The sequence below is a fragment of the Lagopus muta genome, chromosome 6, assembly GCF_023343835.1.
Source record: "Lagopus muta isolate bLagMut1 chromosome 6, bLagMut1 primary, whole genome shotgun sequence".
Lineage (NCBI taxonomy): Eukaryota > Metazoa > Chordata > Aves > Galliformes > Phasianidae > Lagopus > Lagopus muta.
The window spans coordinates 34,320,035-34,345,270 of NC_064438.1; the positions used below are offsets into that span (position 1 = coordinate 34,320,035).

Here is a 25,236-nt window from a genome sequence, read left to right on the forward strand (position 1 = left end):
AAACAAATTGAAAACTGTGTGTTAATTTTTTATTTTTATTGCTGAGGCAACTTTCAAAGCTAGGTTGTACAGCTAGGACATATTCATGGTCTTTTTTTAAGTGGCTCCGTTGGCTTTGGGATTTTCATAGATTGTTACTGAATGGACTGGAAAAAGTAACCAGGAAAGGAAGGTTATTATCAGCTGGTTTAAAATTGCTATATAGGATCCCACTGTAGAACATCTTCAGATTAGACAACGGTAACAACATAAAATGAAAGCTGTCACCTGGGGGAGAAAAGTGACAAATCTAGGAAATAAAATAAATGTTATTACAGCACTTTGCCAGCCTCTGAGATGGTGGGATTTCAGTGCTTTGTTTTGCTCCTCCTATGGCAAAGTGCATGTAATTTTTATATATATATATATATATATATATATATATAGAATATATGTATATATTCTATATAAATATATATATTCTATATATTCTATATATAGAATATATATATAATATTTATATATAAAAATATATATATATTTAACCACAGTTCCATGCTACTAGCACTTGGCCTGCACCAAAATGAGCTAGGATTGTAGTCAAGAAAGGCCAAATTGGCAATAGTTGTTGATGGGGGGGACTGAGTATGTGGACCAGATGAAATGTTAGAAAAAGGGTTTCACCAAATAAGAAACTGTTTTTTTAATATCGTTTTTAAATATATATACACATATTATAAAATTTTAAATATATATATATATGTATACACATATATATATCTCTCATTAATATTTGTGGGAAGTCATTGCTAAGTAGCAGGCAAGTTAGATATTTCTTCCTCTTTCATTTGTGCCATGATCTTTTTGTATTTCCTCTGCTATTTACATTTACTCTATATTTACTCTGCTATTGTTTTAAAATGTCTATTTGTAACTAATCTGTATACGTCTGTGGGTGTTGTAGTGGCTGTTTTGTATGTTCTCAGCTGGTAGAAAATGTGCAGAATGAAACAGTGCTAGCATAGAATGTTAGAATCATAGAATTGCTCAGATTACAAAAGACCTTCAAGATCAAGTTCAACCACAACCTAACCATACTATCCTGACTAACAACTCTCTGCTAAATCATATCCCTGAGCACCACATCCAAATGGATTTTAAATACATCCAGGGATGGTGACTCAACCACCTACCTTGGGAGCCTATTCTGGTGCTTAATTACCCGTTCTGTAAAGAAATTTTTCCTGATATCCAACCTAAATGTCCCCTGGTGCAACTTGAGGCCATTTCCCCAAATCTTTAACAGGTTATTATAGTGTGTGGAGTTAGCCTCTGAAAATAGAAGTGTGGCAAGTTTAGTATTGCTGTTTGTATTCTAATGCTTGTACCCTATGCTCTAGAAAGGGGTAATAATGTTACAGATATGCTGCAGGTGAACTAGAAGATGCATGCTTGTACAAGCAACTGTCAATTTGAGTACTTCTTACATTAAAGTACATAGCTTACAAATACAGACATTAGATACTTTCTTGCAGAGAAAGAGAGTTTGTTTTATTTATTGGGCTTATGTTTTAGTTTTTGAAGGTAAAGGCTAATTCTGTTGTGTAATAAATAGGTGAACCCTCTCACGTATTATTGAGTTTGATTCCTTACTTGTATTGGGAAGAATTCTGAAGTATTCTTATGTTCTCCTGTAATTTGTGCCCAGGGCAAAAATACATTTAATCTTGTATTTTATTAATCCAGTCCACGTTCTGAGGAATTTTTTCACTCAGAGGGTGGTGACACACTGGAACAGGTTGCCCAGAGAGGTTGTGGATGCCCCATCCCTGAAGGCATTCAAGGCCAGGCTGGATGTGGCTCTGGGCAGCCTGGTCTAGTGGTTGGCAACACTGCACATAGCAGGGGAGGGTTGAAGCCAGATGATCTTTGAGGTCTTTTTTCAACCCAGGTCATTCTATGATTCTGTGAAAATGAAATCTATATTATGAGCCACAAACGAGGAGGAAGTTGCCCAATCTATTTATTTTGGCCGTACCATTTAATTTGCTAAGAATACAAGGACTTCAATTAAGGATTCATTCAGATACTGTGACAGCTCAGTGCTGTGATATGTAAATATTAGTGACTAGGGATGCTTTGAGGATACAGTTGAAAATTAACAATAGACTTTTATCTTTGCATGTTTTGTGTGTTGTGAAAAAACAAGGCGTTCAGTGTTGTATGGGAACTGCTGAGTCACGGCCTGAACCTCTGATTGATCACCTGAGGTGAGCCATGAGTCAGCCAGAGGAGCACAGGTGAAGGCAATTCACCTGTGCTGCCGGAAGGGGTGGAGCCAGGCTCCACCTCTCCTGGACCTATTTAAGAGCTGGCTACCAGAGGGGAAGGATCTCTTCTGGAGATCCTCCTCTTTGATATCTTCTAGTGAGCTCAACCCAAGGGTAAGCTCTTCTACTTATTCTCTTTTGTGATCCTTGTTTGCTTTGCCTTACTCTTTTGATTATATTGCAATTATAACATCTTGATATCTATTGATTATACACAATTGTATTGTGATTATAACATCTTGGTTATACAGTGTAGTAAAAATTAGAGGATTTCCCTGAGCTGAAATTGCCACTGTTGTCTGGTAAACATGTTTTGGTAGTGAAGATATATTCTTTCTGCTTTTGTATGGAACGTACAAGTAAATACTATTAGAACCTTTAACAGAAATTGGATTTGTGTCTTTCAAAAGCAGGACGTATAACACATGTCTACAGAGAAAATGATGTAACAATTCGGTGTGAATGATGGCAGGGTAGAATTTGCTTTTCAGAAGTTCTGTTAAGTTTCCTTTGGAGTTTAACTCCTGAGTTGATGCAGCTGTCGAGTGGCAACAATGAAAGTGCTGACACAAAGATGGTTTGGTTGTGATAATAGGAAATACCATGACTCAGGAAATTTTCATAGTGAGCTTGAAGGATTTCATTATTTTAGGGACAACAGGATACAATTGCAAAAAAAAGATCAATTGTAGGAGTGTCTGTTATTATTTTAATGTATATAATGTATATTTGTATACATACATACATGTAGGTATAGATATCAAAAGGATCATATTTTTCAATAATGAAGTTTAGTCTTACCTTCCAGTTTCTTTTTCAAAAATAAAACCACCTCTGAACATGTATTGATTTGTACAGTAATTGAGCAAAGCCCGACAGTTGTGTTAAAGACAGGCATTACTTATGTATGCTTAATAATCAGTAAGTCAATTAAAGATATTTTTAATAGCATAGCAGTCAAAAATTACGTTCAAGGACTATTGCTTCTTCAGCATGAGGCCTGAATGTGAAAATGAGTAGCAGCATCCTTTATTACTGGTTACATACAGTAATCCGACAAGGTTCTGGTCACTCTTGTACTTGGATTTTTAAGATCTTCCTCATGCACAGCAGTGAAAAAAAGATTGGGATTGCTTGGTACTGTATAGAAGAAATCTGTGCAGCAATTATTGCTCTTGAATTGAGAATAATTCTGATACAATAAAGTTTTCAAAATGAATTAGGTATTCTTCATAAGGAAAGTCTGCATAAATGGGAGATACTCAGCTGAATCTTGCAAGCTTTACTATGTTGGAAAGCCTGCTAATGTTTAATAAAGTATCATTCAAAATACTTTAAATGATCAGGGAAATACTGCTTAATAAGTTTATGACTGAATTTAATTAGCTGATGGAGGATAATTAAACTATGGAATAAATACTAACATCAGCTATGATATATCAACATTTCTAACACAAATAGTAAAAGCATTACTTAAACTCTTTGCTCAAATGATTTACTTAAAGCTGTTTTCTGACTTAGTAGGCTGCAGAAGTTCAGGTGGTTTTTTTTTTGGTCTCCACTTAAACTACTTTGCAAAAAGCAAAATCTATTAAATGGCTGAAATGACGTTGCCCTTTCACCAGATAACTTAACATTCTTTCACTTAATTTTAGTAATTATAAAGGTTTTAGGGGGCTTTCTTATTTATGACAGTCGAACGCTCTCTTAATATTTCAAAACTTTGTTGCCATTTTGTGATGCCTTCAGTGCCCTTTTTATTTCTTTATAAAATAATATATTGAAAAGATCACTAGTAGATCTGTTCTTACTCTTTGGAATTAAAGAGTAGTTTCTGAGAGAAGCCAGCACTAGGTGTATCCCAGCCCTACTGAGGTTAATATTGTGAGAGCTATAGAAATGACATTACTGATAAAAGTATAAAATAAAACATGGATACTTGGCTCCCTGCCCAACTAGGATACAGTGCTAGTACAGACAGTATGTCTGCAGCACTTCAGTTTAACAGCAGATTCTGTAATATACAAAAATAAGGATTTTAAAATATGATTTATTGTGACTTTTATAAAGACATCTACGTGAAATAGCTTTATCAAGGATTTGGGGAATCCATTTTTTTTATATGAATAGAAAATTTGAATTATGAATAGAAAACTTGCAGTGTACTAATTAAAGAAAATGTTACATTGATGGTGTGGTTGTTCATGTAACCATGAAGTTTCCTGGTCATATGTGAAGATTTAATTTTATAGAGCTTGTATTAATCAACAGATGTCTTTATCATGCTTCACTGGTGAAGCAGCGTCATGATTAATTCAAATAAAAACTAAACTAAATCTGATTCTCTCAACGTCATGTTTTGTACTGCTACTGGTCTTGATTTGTAAACAAGTGGTTGTTAAATTGCCTGTAGTTCAATGTTACATGTTTATTCTTTTCTGAAAGTATTCTGAACTGAAATGTGGCGTTTTACTTTGATGTCTTACCACAGCTTATACAGATAACTGAAACAGTTCTGTATCGCTTCCACTTTTTAGGCCACACAGTCCTGTCTTTGAAGATCTGTAAGGACCAGACCCTCCTTGAGTTTATCAGAGAACTCTCTTAAAATAATACTTTTTTTCTTTGATCAACATCCCCATCCCCAAATGTTTGTTTTTTAAACTTTATTTTTCACTTCAACAGTCTGATCTCCCATCCTCAATGATTTTGATGCCTGCTAGCTGTCCTTAGTCTAGAAAGCCTAATGTGCCTTTTTAACTTGTTCTCCTTTAGTTTCCAGAAACACTTGCTGTTTGTGCTATCCGTATTCATTGTATCTAGTTGGAGATTAAGCAGACGTGTCTGCACCACTAAGAATATCTGTTGATTTCATTATAGAAAAGAGACAGCAGCAGTCAGTGACATTGCTGATTGAAAATCCCTGCACTGATGAGAAGACTGCTTTGAGGTGGTTGTCTTTTCTTATTAGCCTGAAGGGCCATCTTACCTTCTCTGGTAAACGTGTTGAGAATAGGCTGTAAAGGTTAAGCAAAAAGTGTAAGCTCTGGCACAGTGTAAAAACCTCTTTTGTTGTATGAGAGGCAAACTTAAGTAGCTGTTGCAGTAAAAACAAAAATGTCAGAAAATATAGCAATACTAAGGAAGTATTTTGTACCTGCGATAAGCGAAATAATTTTAACTGGAAACAACTGTATTCACAGGAAACAGGTTTTCTTAGCATTGTAAGCAGTTCCATGGTTGCTCATGTCAAAGTGGATGGCTATGCTTCGGGCTCTTATTTTTTTTGTTCTTGTTTCTTATTAAGAACTGATAACTGAAATTACTGGTCTTATAGATTGGCAGATATTTTGAAAATCTGTTTCAAAGTGTGTTGAAGAGCAAGTAATAATTCAGAATGTTACAATTAGATGTGTTTCTATTTTGAAGGCTTTTTCATATGTGATGAGGTAGTTAGTACTTGGGGGAGAGGAGAAGTGTATGGACATCATAATTATGGAGTGAGAGAGTCAGAAATTTGTTGAGGATGGGGAAAAAAGTCTTTTAAATACAGTGAAGATTTCCATTGTTGCTAAACCCCTTAGCTTTTGCTGTTTCTGTCTTTTAGGTGGATTACATGCTTGGCAAACAAAACCTGAGCTTCTCATAACAATTTTACCTGGTTAATCATTTCATTAGGTATTTTGGAATCAGGAAACAGGTATCTGGAACTTAAGGAATCCACTCCAATTACTCTAGGACAACTCTTGAGCCACAAAAAAAAAAAAAAAAAAAAAAAACAGCTTTTTTGGTTCCACAAAGCTTTGAGAATTCTTCAAAATGTGGGCTATTTTAGTGATTGTAAGAAGTACATTTGTGGTTGAAGGCAATGGAACCATATTTAAAACTAGTCCTGTACCTTTAGTCCTAACTTTACAACTCAAAGATGTCTTAAAATGTAATAAACTCATGACTAAATCACTGAGTTTTTTTTTTACTTTTGCCAGACTTGCTTTTGAAGTATACTCTTTCAGCAAACAATTAGGTCTCTTGCTTTTAGGTAGAACTGATGCCATAGCTGTGAAGCAGGCCTGTTAATGAAAATGCTTTCACAGAGCTTTGTTGCCTCTACAATCTACTAGGAGGAAGAAAGCTGTGAAAATCTTCTCAAGTAATGGGATTGGTAGGCTGACAAAATATAAGAAGGAATTCTTATGGAAAAAGCTACATTTCTATATGCATTTGTCTCTTAAAAAATTGAGTTATTTTCTGAGCACTTGAGTTATGTTCTTTGATTATCTTTGGTTGTTTGCTTTGGTTGAAATATTTGTGATGTCTCCATGCTCAGATAACACTGTTAGTGCAGAGCATAATGGGAAATCTCATCCCCCCTTCTTCAAGCTTAAAATGCAAACTGTAATACCTTTGAGGCAATCCTGCAAATAAATTTATAACACAGTGTGAAATCCATCTTAAAGTCTCGATTAGTCAGTTGTTTGCCTTAGAATATTCTGGGCTTCTGGCATAAGCAGTTAAAGTGATTGGGTCTTTAAAATTTCTGACTTTGACTAATACTTTGGTGTCAGCATCCCACCCTTTCTGTTGGAGGTAGGTTGGGTTCTGTTTTATTGTGGAATGCCCTGGGGCCCAGACGTAGTTTCTGGGTCTATTTGCCTCCATCCCCTTCCCTCTGCTTTGCTTTCCCATCCTATTAACACCGTGAGTGAAACTAAGTTGTCTTTAAGCAGGAAATTGGCACTGTTTAAGACATGTTCAAATATGGTGTCTGGTTTTAAGCTGTCTGCTCAGAATGTATGGCTCTCCACTGCAAATCCAGCTCCTGAAGGCATCTGGAATCATGGGAGACATTTATATTTGTACAAGGGGACCTTTGTACAAAAAGAGTTCCTGGTACCCTTTTTCCCTTCCTGTCAGTCACTTTTCCCACCCCTTAGGGATGGTTATTTTCTATGAACCTACTGAAGACATCTACTTCTGTTTGTTGTTCTTGATTGATAGAAATTTTTATGTTCAACCCTGTAATGATTGCAGCCTTCATGTCCTTGACTGGAACCTGGATTCTCCTATTGAAGATTGTTGACCTCGAGTGCTGACAGAAGATACTGCACATAACTTACCTAAACTTACACATTAACAGCCATATAAAAATTACTATTTGCTATGATGTGATAAACAGAAAGTTTTGTTAAGTTGGAGGCTTAGATTGGTGGATTGTTCTGTAATCACCATAGCATGAAACTGTACGCAACTGAAAAACAGATCATGCAAGAAGTTTGAGATTTTACATGTGACCATGCTGAAAATCTGTTTCGCTTGTCCGTATGTATGGCACATTAATGAAGTTTGTCTTGTATGATTTTGTTTAACGCAGTGGGATCCGTAGGCTATTCTGACTCGTGTAACAGACTGTAGTGTGATTTTTTTTTTTTTTTTTTCTACATTTTTTTTTTTCCGGTTGAATATTGTTTATGCTTAAGTTTGCTGTTTTTATTTTAGTTCTTTCAGGTTTCAATAGAAAATATGTTGTTTTAACAGTAAAACTTAACTATTTATCAGTTGTTTTTATATGCACCTCTAGCACTGGAGGTAAGCAGAGCTGTGACTCTCTTGTATCAGCCCTTGGAGGAATGCAGTACAGGTCTCCAAGTCTGCAGGATTCTGCAGTCATTGGCAGCACTAACAGTTTCACAGCCTGTGTCTGGATTCTCTCATCTGTAAAATGAGATAATGCCTTCCTACATGGATGTTGTAGAAATAACATCCATGTAATAAGCTATGTTTACTTTCCTTAAGCAGCGTGATGGCTCTTAATGGGGTGTAGTGTAACATCACAATCTTCTGGAATAATGGCCTTTACATACACGATAAGACTGAATGTAAGCTTTTACTTGCTTTAATGCTTCAATCTGCAGACATCTGAAAACTGAGCCAATGTCTCTTCCTATGGAATTTATAGCTCTAAGCTTAGTTTGTATTGCACTAACCTATGGATGCCATTGAACAGCTATGTCAGGCATCCCAGAGAATAAGCTCTGTTATTCCCAGAAAATAAGCTCTCTGGGGTAGCTCTGTTACTTTCTTAGGCTAGTAACAAAGTAAGTAAACAGCAAAGTTTGGTTTTCTGGAAAAATACAAGACCAAAGGTGTACGTTTTATGAAGTGTGGAAGATCCTTCCCAAGGATTTGAACATCATTCAGTATCATTCTTCCCTAAGTGAGTAACAATCCAGTCTTCAGGCTGGTCCCTGAACACTTCTGATCAGCAATTTGCTGTGCTGCTCTAACTTTCAAGTTTGCCTTTTCCAATTCCCTATTTGTGTCCTAACATAAAAGGAATTTTACTGATATTTCATTGATGCTGTTTTGATGTTATTGCTCTGTGGGAAAGCACAGAACTCTATTTTATGGCCACCAAACTTGCTTAGAATTTGCAAATGAGGAAACTGATATCAACATGGATAGTATATTGTGGCTCTTTCTGTTATGATTTGAAGAAATCAAATTTATTGTCTATTTTCTTGATTTCTGAAACTGCATGGTAGACATCTGATAACAGAGAAGGAAGTGTTAACTACGCTCTGAAATAAACAGGAAATAGAGATGTTACTGAGTTCTCATTTAGCTTAATCTTCTCAACATGCTATGCTTTACAAAGTCTTTATGAGACCCAAAGTGATAGAGGAAGGTTGCCTGGTGTGTTTGATGAGATGGGGGTGATTACCAGAGCCTGCTGAAGCACTTCAGGTTTGAGATAGTCTCAAGAATGCTTTTTAGCAGTAGGAAAACAGTAGGGTGCTTCATGGATTTTGTACTACTTTGAGAGTATGCAGCATGTTATAGCCAGAATAGACAACAGGTTGGGAATTGTTCTTGTGCAGCATATGAACTTGATTAAACCTTGCACCTCTGAGCAGTTTATAGTCATAGTTGTTAATCAAGGAGCTAAGATGCAGTGTTTATAAAATGAAGCTCTGCTGTTGAGGAGTAAACAGCACACCCATTCCAGTAACAGAGACCCTCTTTGGCAGCAGGTCAGCACAGCGTGCCTGCAGCAACTCTCCTGTAATGCACTGAGGGGCATGAGAGGTACGTGCATCTGTTGCATAAGGTTCACGTGCCTTACCTGGGTTCTGTACAGAGGTAGTGGATGTTGAGATGTTAGTCTCAGATATTGATATTGTATTGATGTACCTTAGAGCACCTGGGTTGAACTGAAAAGTTGCATGCTATTTTGATAAACTTTCTCAATGTTCTTAGGCTTTCTGCAATCATTTCTTTCTTATTTTTCAGTCCTTATCCTCACATGCTGAGCTGTTAAGAATTGGCCTCCTTTTTTTCTTCATAGTTGTGTCTTTCATAGTAAAGGCGAATCAGACCTTGATGCTGCAATGATGCGTACTGTTACAGGTGCTTCACTTTTTTTTTTAAAAAAAAAAAAAGAAAAACTTTTCATAGGTAAATATGAAAGTAGTATTTTTTTTCCTCAATACTGTCAGCAGAATTATAGCTTGTGGCAGTATGTGTTGTTTACAAAGGCACCAAAGCAGTGCCTAGAGGTGAATCTAGGCTGAAGTTCAAGTGTCATCAACCTTTCCATAGCAAAGCCACCTTGCTGCAGGGTAAAGAAGCAAGCCTGATGACTCGCATTGTGATACAGTATAACGCCGCCAAAACTCAGCCCTGATTAAAATCTGAATGGAGCTACCGAGATGAACTTAGCTTGTTCAGGGAATCAGTCCAAGCACATCTCTTTTCCTTTAACAGCTTTGTACTTTCTTGAATGCAGTTGTCATGGAAGGGATTTGTTTAGCTTTCTGTTTTGTTCTTTTTGATTTGTAAACCAAAACACAGTGTGTACAGAAACTATGTGGAATTTATTTTCAGCCATATTTCTACGATTTATCCAATTACATGGCTCAAATGCCTGTTTACTTGATTGCTTGAAAGCTTGCATCTGTATATTTTATTTCAGCTGTTTAATTTGAGTACTCTTGGATGTTGTTTTGTCTGAATTTTGGAGTTCAGCTTTGAATGCACCGAATTATATTCACATTGTCCTTTTTTTATTAGATAAATGTTTTTACTTTAGTTGCATCAGAGGTTTCTGTCAAAATGCATGTTGTAATATATCTTTATGGCTTAAAGTGATCTCGCTGTTTTCTGCTGGTTCCTGCCTGTACATGCTCTTAAAATAAACTAGTGAGGTGAGGCTGAGATACAATTCTTTTGGGTCTTTTGTATGTATGTGCCATTTTGAGGAAAACTGTAAACTTGGATGATGGGGTCTAGAAAAAAAAAAAAAAGAAGAGTTTCGGGCTTTGAGGGGATTTTTTTTGTTTTTGAGTGCATTCATGTTATCTTATTGTTGATTTGTTTACTTTTTGCTGCCTCGTCCCTTTGTCAGTGAAGCAATTGCAGTATTTTGCCTCTTTTTTTTTTTTTTTTTTTTATTTCTTGAGTCTGGAAAGCATAGGGAGGAGTGTGAAGCATGGCAAGGTCATTACCTTTGCAATGTCCAAATAAGCATATGTCCATATAAGCACATTATGTATTTACAAAAGTTTATGTAAGCCCTGAGGATTTTCTTCAGTGCTGTTATAGCATGTAATCTAGAGGTACCTTTAGTTGTTGTTTCTCTGTCAAGACTTGAATGACACCAGTAAAATGTTGCAGCCTAAGAAAATGTAGGCTTAAGATCTCAGGTAGAATAGGTAAAAGTACACATATATAAATATATGGAAGGAATGAGGGGAAGAATAGACAAATTCTGTTGATAGAGAAGGAAAAACTGCTCTTAAAAGAAAAAAAAAATAAAATATCTAAGCTTATTTCTTTAAAACAGAAGAAAAAACACCTTCCCAAAAAAAATGTGTTTGCTTTTGTTTTAGAAAATCTAATGAGGCCCCTTAAGAACTATGGAATCGCATGGTGAGCATGTTTTAATTCAAATCAAGCTTCTTGACAGATATACTTAATATCATGCTGGAAGGTTAAGTTTTTGCTTTTTTGTTTCAGCATGTCTATGGGCTTCTTGATAGAAGAGACTGCCCCAGTTGTGTGGAGAGGACTCATGGTCATGTCAGCTGTTGAGAAATTGTTGAGACAGGTAAGGATTTATTTGTGTTTCAGACTAACCAGTTAATTTAAAATGCATCTGATACACAAGCGTTCATAATATCTTTTTGTATTGGTGGTGAGCATTTTTGTATCTTGGTCTTTTGTATGAACTTGTTTTATTGACAGGCTTCTGAAAAAGTGTTCTGTGCACTAAGGATTTATTTTTGCAGTGTCATTTGCTTAACTGAAAAGTTTTCACTGGAGAACCAAACAGCACAGATCTTTTTGTGAACATCTGACCAGAGCTGTGGAGCTAAATACCATTTACAGTTCTGCTTACTTAATGAAAGTTTAATAACAGACAAACTACAAGCAATATGCATTTTGAAAAAACTATCCCTGGTGGTTATCTCATGTGTGCTAGTAAGATCAGTAGTATGGTGCTTATATAATGTTGTTATGGTCCTTGGATTTGCAGTTTTCTAGGTGCTTTTGAACTAATACTTGTAAAGCGAATTGAAAAAACCTTCTGGGGTTTTCTTTTTTTTTTTTTTATACTTCCTGTGCATTTCAGGTGTTTATTATGACTTAGACAACTTTCTCTTCTGTTTAGTTCCTTTATAACTGAAGAGTTCCTCTTCAGGTAAGAGGGAAAGTTGATACTTATTGTATTTACCCATTCCCCTTACATAAAACTGTATTTGATGACTGAATTACCCAATTTTTAAAGAGCTTTCCTGTATTTTTCTTTAAAGAACTTTGAAGGTGTCTAAAGGATTAAATGTATAGGTATCTGTACTTATCTGTAACTGTATTCCTTTATGCATTTGTTTATTCAACTTCACTAAGAATTCTTGGATGGCATTTGACATATGACAGGTACATGAAAATCATTATGTAGGATCTCTATGTAATGCAGGTAGATTATTGGTTATTAAATTTCCTGGCATATGAAAGCAGGGTGGCTTTCTTGTCAGACTTGTGATTTCTTGACAGACTTTTTCCTTCTTAGTGTTGAATAGATTTGTAAAGGGTTAATGAGACAAACAGCTGAAAAAATACATTAAGTTTTTGTGTTTGGACTTTGAAGTGACCCATTATATTTTGTAGCTAACATCTATTCCAAAGATTTAATGTATACAACTTAGAGATCACTGGGTTTCTGTATACATTCTGTAAATGCTTCTAAACCTCATGCTGCCTTAATGACTAGAAAAGAAGTCGTGCTTTTTCTTTTTTTGCCTCTTTCCAGTTTCACTAAATTCTCCTTTTCTTCTAACACAGATTTCAAAATAGTGACAAATGTTGCCCTAGTCAGCAGTGTGAGCACTCCAAAATTTAAGGAAGAAACCCTTTGTCTAGACTTGGCGTTTAAAACTAAGGGGCATCCATAAATTTTTTAAACTATATTTCTGAATTCTTTTCTGTGAAGATACCATTAAGACCCAGGCACAGAAGTTTTAATAGATCTCCATTGTTATCTGTTGGAGAAGTTTGGTGGTTTTTTTTTTCTGTTTAGCATATACTTCAGAAGCTGCCTCCTCATTTGCATAGGTCCCCTTCAGCACTCATTCCTTTACTGGGACTGTCCTGACTCAGTACTGTTGTCTTGGTGTATTTGTTATAGAAGTGAATTCTAAATACAGAAAATATACTGATGTAACTTATTCATTTGAGAGTTACTTGAAGTTTGTACTTGAACAGTAATATTGCTGAGGAGCTCTGAGTGTAAGCATCAAGTAGAAAGCTGAGAAAAGAAAGGGGGGCGGCTAGCAAAACTTGTACTCTGCTTTGAACTGCTGTTGCTGCAAGAATTTTAAATGGTCATTACCAGTGTCCCATACAGTCTGTATTGTAAGTTTTCTAGCACCGTTTCCATTTCTATCTGTGAACATCTTGACAGATCAATAGCAAGGGAACAAATAGAGGAGAACAGACATAATCCGGAAGTGATTCAAGAATTACAAGATTGGCTGCTGTACATTATAGGGTACATTGTGGCAGTTGTTTGCTGAGTAATCTTGCAGAGGGGAGGTGATGCTGCAGTTGGCTGCCAATTTAATAGTTGCTATGGTCATAGCAGAAATGCAAGTGAAAGGGAATCTTGTTCAGACTGTGAAGGATATCAGCTGTTGGTTTCTCGCATCTTAACAGATATGAAATAACAGTTCATCAAGTCAAAATATAAGCATGGAACTTTAAAAAAAAAAAAAAAAAAAAACAAGATAAGTTGGAAAAAAAAAAAAAAGGGAAGCTGCAGGTATAATTGAAGTGCATATTTCAGCACGAAGTGCTTACATGTATTTGTCACATCAGTAAAGTTGAGTCACTACCTACTTGTCCCCAGCCTGTTGCTGTAAGCTGTAGGGCTGGTTTCAGCAGATAGAGAAGTGGATTGCCCACAAGTAATTGGGATGTGATACCTTCCTATGTGGAAACAGGATTTGAACTCAATGGTCATTATGGGTCCCTTCCAACCTAGGGCATTCTGTGATTCTCTGATGTGGATTATGAATGTCAGCAGTTTTGTTCAGTGGAAACAGTTCCCTTGTAGTGAACCCAGAGAAGCTGCTTTCTTTTTGAGGCAGGGGTCTCTGGTTGATTAACAACAGAATTTCTTACCTTGACATATCACTGTAACTTATGCTTTTGAAGACTACTCAAATCTTATATGGCAAGTCTCTTCTATTTGTTCCTTGTCATGCTCCTCTAGAGCACCAAGAGCATCCTGGGCATTGACAGCATCTTTGGTGTAGTATAGTTTCAAACTAAGATGTCGGCACTGCTAAGTATATTGTGAGCTGTAAAGGTTCCATATGTGCTTCTGAAAAGAATGAACACATTTTCCCAGAAAGACAATGAAGCTTTTCCTGCAGTGGCTCAGTTGAAAACGAAAAGTCATTAAATACATTTCCTATTATCTAATTTTATTTTCTGTCTCTTCCTTGCTCCTTCTTTTAGCAACATTGTAATGCCTCTGTTTAATGGAATGTATGTACTGAATGAAAATGAAATGAACTTTCACTGGGAAGAACATAATTGGAAAAGAAAGAACACAGGGAAGTAAGCAGAAATGATGCAAGCCTTTCAACGCAGTGCATCTGCACATGAATGAAAGAAAACAGTGCCTTGCACTTAAAAGCATGGACCAACTTCATCCCCTGTAGATAGATGCTGAAAGAACATAGCAGAACACAAAAATGATTTTATTAGAGAAACCCAAGGTTGACTAGGGCTGTATTCCTAAGATCTAGTCTTGCCCTTAAAAAATCACAAGCAAAAAACCCTGTAACTGTTTATGTGGCTATTACAATTGTACAGTTTGGCTAGACATGGAAGTTCTTTGTGCCACTTTACTTTTGGAACTGGTCTTTGCTAAGAGAAGAGTTGATTTGAAACCAACGCTTAACAGAAGTAATGGTGGTAACATTTGTATAGAGGTATGTGTATGCAAGTGGATCTTTTTTTTTATAGCATAATTCTTAATGCTTAGTTATCATACAAAATAGCTGTAGAGTATCATGATTGGAAGAAGGGGAGATGCAAACAAATTACTTAATATTTCAAAAGGGAATTTATTGGACCGTAGGTTGTAGGGTGTGGGGTTTTTTAAGAGCCTCCATGAAAAAGTTGCCATAAAGGCAACAGCACAGAGAATGGAACCCTGAAAATGTAAAATGATTCAGGATTAGATTAAGTTTCAAAATATTCTTGGCAAGCAAAAACTATAGCAGCTATACTGTTAAGGATTTTTGATCCTTGCCTGTAGTTGTCCATCTACATAGAGGTAATTATAGTAATGGAATTAGAGGCTATTTCTTTTTTGACATTCATTAGTAAATAAGTTATTACGTGCAGTTGGCCACTCTTTCAGAAGTGTGTATCTACTACTTTCTCCTTTGAACCATTTAACTCTGAGAGATTGCATATATGGATTCAGGGACAATTTTTTTTCTTAAGTATAATTTATTTTAGGTATACATAATGCTGCACTGCTTGCAGGAGGCAAGAAAAATAGATAAGATATTGAGAGCAAATGTATTTGTACCTGGTTAAAAAAAAAAATATTACTGTTGTACCATGAGTGCTCTGTCAGTAGAACATTCAATATATGGTGTCTTTGTACATTAGTCTGATCTCATTTAACTTTTGATTATAAATGGATGTATTAAATCTCGTAAATTCTTTAACATATGTTTTCATTGTTTTGTACCATCTTGCTTATCTCTGTTTATTAAAACATTTGAATAGCTAGGGGAAGAGGTTCTAAATTAGGAGTTATATGAAAGCAGTATATTACAAGAACACTAAAAGGCAGGTGAGTATTATGTGCTGAACTGTCTCATTGATTAGTATGGTTTCTTAAAATTTGTCCTTTTTGGTTTCTGAGTTTGTGTATTTTGTTTTGCAGTATTTTTGGGACTGTGGAGATTTTATTGTGTATAAATATGGTGTTCAGTGCAGTAGTGAGTTACTGCTTCACAGAAAAAAATATGGAAATAAAAAGACTATTATTTACAACTTCCATGTTGTACAATCAATGAATATACAGATGATACAGTATATCCAGGAGTTTGGCTGATGTAGTTATTATACTAGAGTAGGAAAGAAGGACACTCTCCCTATCCTGGGCTCGCATGGTAAACTCTGATGGAGTGGATCTCCAGAAGAGATCCTTCCCTGCTGGTAGCCAGCTCTTAAATGGGTCTAGGAGAGGTGGAGCCAGGCTCCACCCCTTTCTGCAGCACAGGTGAATTGCCTTCACCTGTGCTCCTGCGGCTGACTCATTGCTTGCCTCAGGTGATCAATCAGAGGTTCAGGCCGTGATTTGGCAGCCCCATACACGAGTAAATTTAAGCTTCTTCCTTTTATAGTTTTTCATATTTATTATACATTTATTGTATTGAGCATAATAAATTTTGTGTTCCAGGTTTTCAAAGTATGTGTATATATCCATGATATAAAAATCTGTTAGCCATCCAAACTGCTTAGCTCTTAATTTGGATATAAATGTGGTGAATGCCAGGGACACAATTGATAATCAGAGTCTAAACATCTTTTGTAGATATGTGCATAGTTGCTTAACCTCTGATGGTACATGCTAATTTACCTGTATCTTCTTCTGTGAAGAACCATCAAGATGATAAGGGGGATGAAAGATGTAATGAGTGAAATCACTGAGAAAATTGGATCTGTTTGATTTTGTGAGAAGGTTAAAGGGAGATCTGAACTGCTGTCTTCAACTGCCTACTGGATATGTACAGAGAAAAGGGAGGTAGATGCTTCCTGAATGTGCGCAGTGATAGCACAAAGGTAATGAACACAAATTGCACTATATAGTATGATTTATTATTATGTAACAGTGAAAGCAATCATATGTCTAAAAAGCTTGCCGAGAGTGACTGTAGATGCTCTCTTTCAGAAGATATTCAGAACTAAGCTGGACAAGATTCTGAGTAATCTGTTCTAAGTTCTGCTTTGTGTGGAAGGATGAAGTGGATGACTTTCCAACGTCCTTTCCAAACCTAAATTGTTCTATGATTAATTCTAAAATAGGTATCCAACTGCTTATTGAGTAATTGAATGTAACTTTTTAAAGGCTGCAGCTCAGACAGGAGGAAATGGCTAGGTCTTTTAATGAGAAGATCGCTGGCTAAAGTGTTCAGTCAAAACTGTTAGAAGGTGTCTCTCTCATCTAGGTGCCCTAATCATGAAGCTAGACAGTCATTGCTAAAATAAATATATAATTAAGTCTTTTAGTCATATGAGCAAGTTCTACAATAATGAGAACTTATTTTCCTCTGTAGCTTTTCCAGTAATTTGGCCACTTGAGAGGTGCTGCATCAGAAGGAAGAGACAAAGAATAAATAAAGTCAAATTATCTCTTGAATGAGCATTCTAAATATGAAATGCTAATTAAATGTATGTATACATATCCTATCAAAATAGAAGGTGTGATACAAGGACCTTGATGTAGAAGGACATTTAAAAATGAGTATACCTGGCTTGGGTGTCTTGGTCTCTCAGACATCTTAGAGTTGAGTAGCAGTGCCATAAACAAGGTAGTGCTAAAGACTTAATGTAGTTTTTTTTGCTTCAGCTTCAGTAGTTTATAGCCAGAATGCAGTATAGACCTTGTGGAAGTTTGAGGGTATGCAGAACCGTAGGCTGATAATGGTGATGATTATTTTAATCCTGTCACCTAAATTTAACATAGCAACAAAAGATGCGGAAATATGAGGTTAAACATATAGATTAAATGTTAAGTCCTAAGGTTTCAGAAGAAAGGTTGAAGAAAAGAAAGCTGGAATGAGGTTGGTAATGGACTATGGAGCAGAGCAAGCCATGGATTTGAAAGATAGCAAATGTGTGAATAGGAATTCTTATTCCTTATTTTGAACTTTTTTTCAATAAAGATATTAGACCCTTAATGCCAGTCTCCCACCCTATTGTTTTGGGATTTTTTTTCCTTTTTTCCCCAGTGATAAGGAAGTCTTTTCTTCTTTCTAGTAGCTGTAGGCTAGATGAAACAGGGACGTGTGTATTGCTGTGCTGAATGCTGCAGTGCCTGAAAGGTGTGCAAGAACAGAGTTAAGTCAAATAAAGCCTGAGAGCTATCTGGAGAGCATCCCACTCCACACCTGGTGGGATGGTGGGAATGCACCTCAGCAGCACATACCTAGCATTGCTGAGAGGTTATTTGCCCCTCCTGGAGATACCTTCAGACTCTTTGCCAGTGCTTTAGAAGAACAGGTCCTAGCTGTGGGTTAGTAAGATAACAAAAACAGGTTTTCTTCATTAACCTTCAGATGTATGATGTGGGATTTGACATAAAGTTCCAATTTTACTGTGTTTAATCACTTATTGATAATTATCAGTGGGGCTTGCTGAAAGATGGAATTATTAGTGGTGTGGGAGGGAAAAAAAAAAGCTGCATTTCATCACTATGAAATTACTGAGAATGAATGGGGTGGATGAGAGGGACTGGTGAACTAGGATTCAGCAGAGAATGAGAAGTCTTGGATTGGGAGGAAGGCAACAATAACAAGTTGATGGCTTTGATTTTTTTTTGCAGCTATATTTTGAGTGAATTGAAAAGATCCCCAGAATAGCAGTACTGAGTCAATGATGAAAATTATTCTTATTGTAAATGTAAAGACCAATTGGAGAGGGGGAAAAAAAGCCTAACACTGCAGCAAAGGAAGAAGCAGGAAGATTTTTTTGGAGTCTCGTTTTTAACACTTTTTGCTTTAGGAGAGACACTCTGTCAAGTGATTTCCCTTGAAGGCATTTAACTTACATTGTGCTGCCAGTAGATTGTAGAGATAAGAAAGGAAAGAGGTACTGTACTGGGAAATCATGGCAGAAGTTCTCAGAAGGTTGAACAGTGATCAGTATTTTATCATATTTTTGCATTTCAATGTATTTACAGTCCATCTTTGCTTGTCTCTTTATGAACAAAATAGATGTACCCAAAGTGTGTATGCTAAATGCAGAATATTCATTTTTGCTTTTTTGGTTTTTTTTGCAGTGTTTTTCATTTTAGATTTTAGATTCAACACTGAATTGTTTTGCAGTGTTCATGTACTTATCCAGTCTGCAAGTAATGGAGAACTGAAAGCCTGTAGTAGGATATTTACAGTTTACATTTCAGAAAACTAAACAAAGCTGTGTTTACATAATAAACTGCAAAGATGTTTGTACTTAACAGTGCATAATTTTAAAATATGGTAGTCTCACCAGGTGTCACTACATTGGAGAAAAAAAAATGTTGTCAGCATTTCAACAATCTTAAAATTATATTTTGAGCTTTATTTTTCTATTGAGTTATCTTAGCCTGAGTTCAGTATAAAATGTTTTTAGTCCAGGTTAAAGTCTTTTCTGGGGGAGGGGGCAAAGCTGAGATATCAGGGTTCTTTAGAACATGAAAACAGTTGCACCTTGAGGGAGTCAGGATGCTTTTCTGTTTATTTTTTTTATGATCCAAAGTACAAAAATTAAAAGATTCAGACAATCATTGTACAGAGTATCCTTGATACTTTTTATTTGTTTTACTTAGAAAGGTCGATATTTACCATTGAGAAAGGGGGCATAACTCAGTAATAATGCTGGCCACATTTTGCAGCAAGATATGCTGTGATAAACTCCTAAGACTGTGCTTCATGGGCTTGTGTGCCCAACCAGCAGATCACAGAAAGCAACTCAGTGCTTGTGAAGTTTTTCTTTAAAGAAAGATTTAAATCTTCCATGAGCTTTCATTTAAAAGGAAGGAAAGTTAAGAGACACGCCTTATTACATCATTAAATTTAAGGAATCTTTTTCAAGGGCAAGATAAGATGATTCTCTTACACCTTATAAAGAGTTTGTTTATTAACAAAATGTCTATCCTGATTTTTGTTACATTTTTTTTGCACAGCCTAAAGGAAAAATAAGCAAATTTCTTCTCAAGCCAGTGGGTTTGAAACTAAGCTTTAGTTCGTAGCTTTAGTTCGTAATGTTGATGTTTAGAAAAGCCTGTTACAGGAGTTATTTGTGTAGTCAATGCTAATCTGCAAAAATACTAATGATCACTTTGCAAGTCCTTGTCTGTTCACAGAGAACTGCCTAAACCAGTTCGAGCCAGTATGTACATATTGCAAGGGAAATGATTGTACTTTCTGGAGATGAGAAGCTAAGCATTAAATTCAGGAAATATCTAGGAGATTGAAAACTCCTCCTATCTATCCCAGGCCCCCCAGTTGCCTTGTGAAGTTGCAGCGTTCCTGTTGTCACGCCTTTGTGATGCATTCCTGAATATTTTAGGAAAGGTATGATTGAATGAATGTAGACTTGATTCTTTTGTTTCCAACTGAAGCTACAAAACCTGTTTTGTTGCCTTTCGTCCCCTTATGAAGTAAATAAGATTTATATAGATGCCTGTTGGTTTACTTGGCTTGTGTTAGCAGCTGATATGAGAAAGGATTACAGTCACTAAAAGAAATCAGCAATTGTAAAAAGAAATGAAAGGAAAGCCAGAAGAAAACAAAAACATTAGCCAGCAACTTAGTGCAGAACTGGAAGCATTTGCAGTAAGTGTATTTTAACTGCTTTTAAGGATTTAAAAAAAAAAAAAAAAAAGTAAAAAAGAAAGGAGAGGAAAAAAAAAAAGAAAAAGCTTAACAAGTAAGTGAAAATGTATTTACAGCAAACATTTCTTGGCCTGGTACCTCAGCTGTCATGGTTATGACTGTGCAGCTACTGCTGTGGGAACAGGCTGTGAGAATGTTTTCCTTGCTCTGCTTCCAGTAGTCTCGTCTCCAGCACAAATTGCACAGGTATGCATGTCTGCCCTCCTTTGTATAAAATGAAACAAATGCAAAACATGCAGCTGTTCTTCTGGATTTGACTAGGCAGGAAGAAATGGAGGGGAACTCCTAGTTTTCCAAAATGGCTGCTTTAGGGCTAGAACAGATACTGGTTTACATATATTTGTATTTTATTCCTGAAGCTTTAAAGAAAACTATTTTAAGGTTTAAAGGATTGCATTATCTCTCTTCAGCAAAGTTCAGAACTTTGTGCCTAAAAAAAATGTCATTGTGCTTTGTCCTGTAAGGAAAGAGGTGGCCATTTAATTATGTTCAGAAGTGTTTGCTAAACAGAAATATTGGTGGCAGAGAAACTGAGAAAAGACAAGGCACAATTTATTTTCTTTCCTAAATGAAGCTTTTATTATTTGCATGAGACTTCACAAAATATCAAGTGTTACAGGTACCTTATATGCTGCTTTTCCACTCTTTCCATTCTTCTGAAGTGATAAGGGAGTCTTGGTAGATCTTGTAAGTTAAATGCAAAAAAGAGTGTGGTTATCTTCATTGCTGTACTTGCACACTGTGTGGCAGTGCTTGAAAGGTGGGTGCCTGGCCTTCAGGAATGGAGTTTGAAAGTCAAAGAAAAGCCTGAACTGGATCTATCTGGGATGGTATGAATGCCTCCTTTGTCATTCCCAGCGTTGCTGACAGATTATTTTCCCATCCTTGAGATACCTTCAGACTCTTTGCTGTTGCATTAGCAAAACACGTATGGTATCATAGAGTTCTGAAGTTTGAAGCTTGATGTGGAATAAATGGAAATTAGCAGTGTTAAGGTCAAAGGTGGGAGGGTTACAGGCTGGAAATTAGCAATATTGTCTTAGGAAAAGCCTATGAGATGTCTCGCTTTCTGTGTGTCCTGGATTTCAGCACTTATGTGTAGCCCAGATTAGACAACTGAATTTATGTATAGGGTCATGGTTGCTCCTGTGACTCTTATTTTCCTTGTCTGGTGTCTAAGATAAATGGCACCTGCTTGAGAAAATAAATCTCATACCTTCCATCTTTTGTATGAATTGTCTCATATATCTAATTATGATATAAAAACCCACAATTACAGCAGCAGAACCAGTATTCTGGCTTTAGTTTGTTTTTAAATGGCTGTGAGTATTCAGCTTTGTGTTGGATTCAGTGTTAACAGTGACAGTTTCATTTTGAACATGTTTGCCTGATGGGTCTTGTAAGACTGTAGGGCTCCTCTCTCACAGGGCTGTATATAATTATTGGATCCCAAAAGGGTGTCTGGTTGACACCTGGTGCACAGCAGAGATTTTGGTATTTGCAAAAGACTTTTCACTATCTGTCTATTTTATGATGAAAATGTGCGTGGTTTTGACTCAAACATCCAAGTTACTCTGGGTTACAGGCACCCAACTCTCATAATTCACAGTTTGAGTTGCTGTGAATCAGAAGAATTGCTTATGAGGTGTTATGTGTTGGTTTAGGGCGCTGCCTTCCTAATTATTAAGTCAGATATGTTGTCCTTGTGTCATTAAAACTGTACTTCAAAAGTAAACTGAAGTAATTATGGATGTAGGACATTTGACTGAGGGACACTGGTAAATATTGGCTATGATGAAAAAGGTAAAGAAATACTGCAGTACAGAGATTTTTCCTAACTATGAACAAGGAAACAAAATCAAAATTCAACGTACCTTTTCTAAACGTTCCTTATGAGTGCTAGAGTTGAAATTACAGCTCAGTTTGTACTCTTAGGATAATAATATTTTCTACTAGTAAGTAATGCTTTGCCAAAGGACACCAATATGTTTGAAGTGGCAATTGGCAAATTGTAGTTTGATTACTCTCAAGCTAGTTTGTCACTTTGGACTTTGCTGTGCCGAGTCAAGTAAATAGCTTTCTGACACCTAACACTAATAACACAAACACAAAAATATAAGAAGATCAGGAGATATGTGTAAGTGAGGAAGGAGTTGGTCTGCCCACTTCTGTACCTTCTTCAGCTGTAGCTGCATTCACTTGTTAAGCAGTCAAGATCTTCAATTTGGGTTACTTCTGAATGTGAATGTGTAGGCTCTCACTAATACTGCTTGTTTTATGGTTTGTTTTTCTTTTACTTTTTTCCATTTTTGACATTTTTCATATTTTGTTCAAAAGGGTACTGTCCTGCTCTCACACCATTAATAGATTGCTTAGCATCACTCAAATTTACTTTGTAAATAATATGTGAATTTAACAGATTTTTTTTGAGTTAATAAATTGTTTTGTTTTTTTTTTTTTTCAATTGAGTTGGCTTCCATTCTGACCGTTGAAATTTTGAGAGACTGATTCTTCACCTATGACATCGTTCTGTATCTCTTTTGCTCCCAGAAAATAAATGTGGGTCTGTGTGCAGGTTTTGTACCTATATTCTTTGCAGAAAGTGATTATTTCTCACTTACTACATGACTGACACAAATATAAAATAATTGTACTAAAGATACCGAAGATTAATGTTTGTTTGTTTGTTTGTTTTCTGCCAACCTGAAAAACCTTACCATTTTTCTGGCTTTTTTTTTTTTTTTTTTTTTTTTTTTTTTTTTGCTCAATCAGCAATGTCTTTTAAAAGAAAAATAGTTTAAAGCAGAATTATGCCTTTGGAATATGTCTCTTTTTCCATGTAGTTAAATCAGTGCTCATTTTAAGTATTTTTTTCTGTATATTAATTAAGAAGTAAGAATTGGAGTTGAATAAAAATCTAGAATGGAGATGAAAATACAGAACCTGACAGTAATCACTTAATGACTCATGGTATCAGCATTTTCAGCAAATTATTTTAATTAGCTTTAGATTACGAATAACAGATTACAAATAATATAAATTAATAAAAATAACGTAGATTACAAATAATCAGATTACTTCTAACTTATTGTTTCAGAACTAGAACTGAGGGCATGGGTGGATGTAAAAGTATGGATCTGCAAGCATGGCAGTTATTTTGGCAATCTTATGTATGAAACTTCCATAGATTTTTTTTTTTGTCTAATCCATGGTAAATGCTTTGACTACCCTAACAGTAAGTGCATCTTTAAATTGAAGTTATTTACATTTTGCAATTGTATACACAATTTTTAGAATTATTTATGCTTGTTATATCTTGTCTGCTCTTTTAATACACGTTTTGTATTCTACTGTTTGTAAATACAATCTGTATGTAGTTAGCTTTGCTCATTTCTAACCTAAAGGAAGTTCATTAAACAGAAAACTTGTATCAGCCCACAGTCTATGGTTAAGAATCCCAGTGAGTCAGGGATTTTGCTTGCTCTTGCCTGTGTTCTCCCTTATACTCTCTTCACTCTCTCATCCCCTCGAGTCTTCCTGTGGAAGTGAAAGGTTCCGTATACTTATTATGTGGCCTTGCTGTGATTTCTTGTTTCTTGTTGGATGCATTGATTATTGTACTCCAGGGTAAGCTGAGTAGAGTCCAATGCTATTTTCATTAGCAAGGGTAGACTATTCAGAATTCAGTGACTAGGGAGCATATGCTTGTGAATTTTAAGTACATAAAAGTTTAGACAGTAGAGTTTTGTCAATGTTTGTGGGAAAACAGGTTATTCTGAAACATATGCATGTAACATTTTATTGCTGAAAATTAATGTTTCAACTCAAGGCTGCTTATTCTGAGGTTAGATAACATCTCACCAGACAGAAAATCTAGCTCTGTATTGAGATTTACTATCTCTGGCCTCAGTTCAGTGATCTACATCTAATTGATTCTTTTCCAATTCTTATATTACTCTCTTTATGGTAATATTGGAGAGCTTTCTTCAGCATCTTAAGTGATCTGAACAACATATATGATGTTATTTTCTTCTGTTATCGTTTTCTTGAAGGTCTTTAAGACTTGTGTCCTGAAATCCTGATTTCTGTACAAAAAAGCATTATACGCTTAACAGGATTTTTTGACTTTTTAAATTTAATATTTTTCAGTTTAGGTACTAATGTAAAATCAGCTTCTCAGTGAGTCGCAGAATTGTGCCTGTATTAACCTATTAATAAATGAAGAGTTACTTTTTAAAATCAGAATATAAACTGAAGTTTGAAGACATGAAATGACTTTTAAAGGCTGTTAGGCAAACAGCTTTCTGTTGTATAGCTTAGGCTTTCAGTCTTGAATTATACGTCAGCTTTTAACATCGTTAGAGAAATACTGGCTAAATTATATGTGGAGGGTTGGTTTAATAAATTTTTCCCGTTTGGTATCTATTATGCAGACAGCATATGTAAATCTTATGAGCTGAAATGGATTCCTAATAACACTGCCTCAGAAGTGGTTTGTTAACTTTGGGACTGATGGTTAAATAATGCTGATGTCCCTCTGTGCTTAGGCAGAGCTCTAGGAGGCTTAATTGTTTAGGTGATATCTGTAAAGCAATTGCACCAACCTGGTTATTAGTGTAATTGGATGATGTGATACTCACTTTCTTCCAATTTGTTTAGGTTTATGTTAATTTTTTTTTTTTTTTGCTTAACTTTATTGCTGAAAGGCATGAGAAGGGAAAATTGTTCAGAAAATAATCGTG

General features: G+C 35.8%; 1 protein-coding gene across 2 annotated transcripts in view; it reads left to right on the top strand.

Moving 5' to 3' along the window:
- The window catches only part of NUBPL (NUBP iron-sulfur cluster assembly factor, mitochondrial), an 80,178-nt gene that overhangs the window by 16,486 nt on the left and 38,456 nt on the right, over window positions 1-25,236 (top strand). For both annotated transcript variants that reach the window (XM_048948133.1, XM_048948134.1), the window contains exons 5-6: window positions 11,198-11,237; window positions 11,325-11,415. In XM_048948133.1, the coding sequence (XP_048804090.1) occupies window positions 11,198-11,237; window positions 11,325-11,415 (131 nt within the window). The remainder of the gene's footprint in view (window positions 1-11,197; window positions 11,238-11,324; window positions 11,416-25,236) is intronic.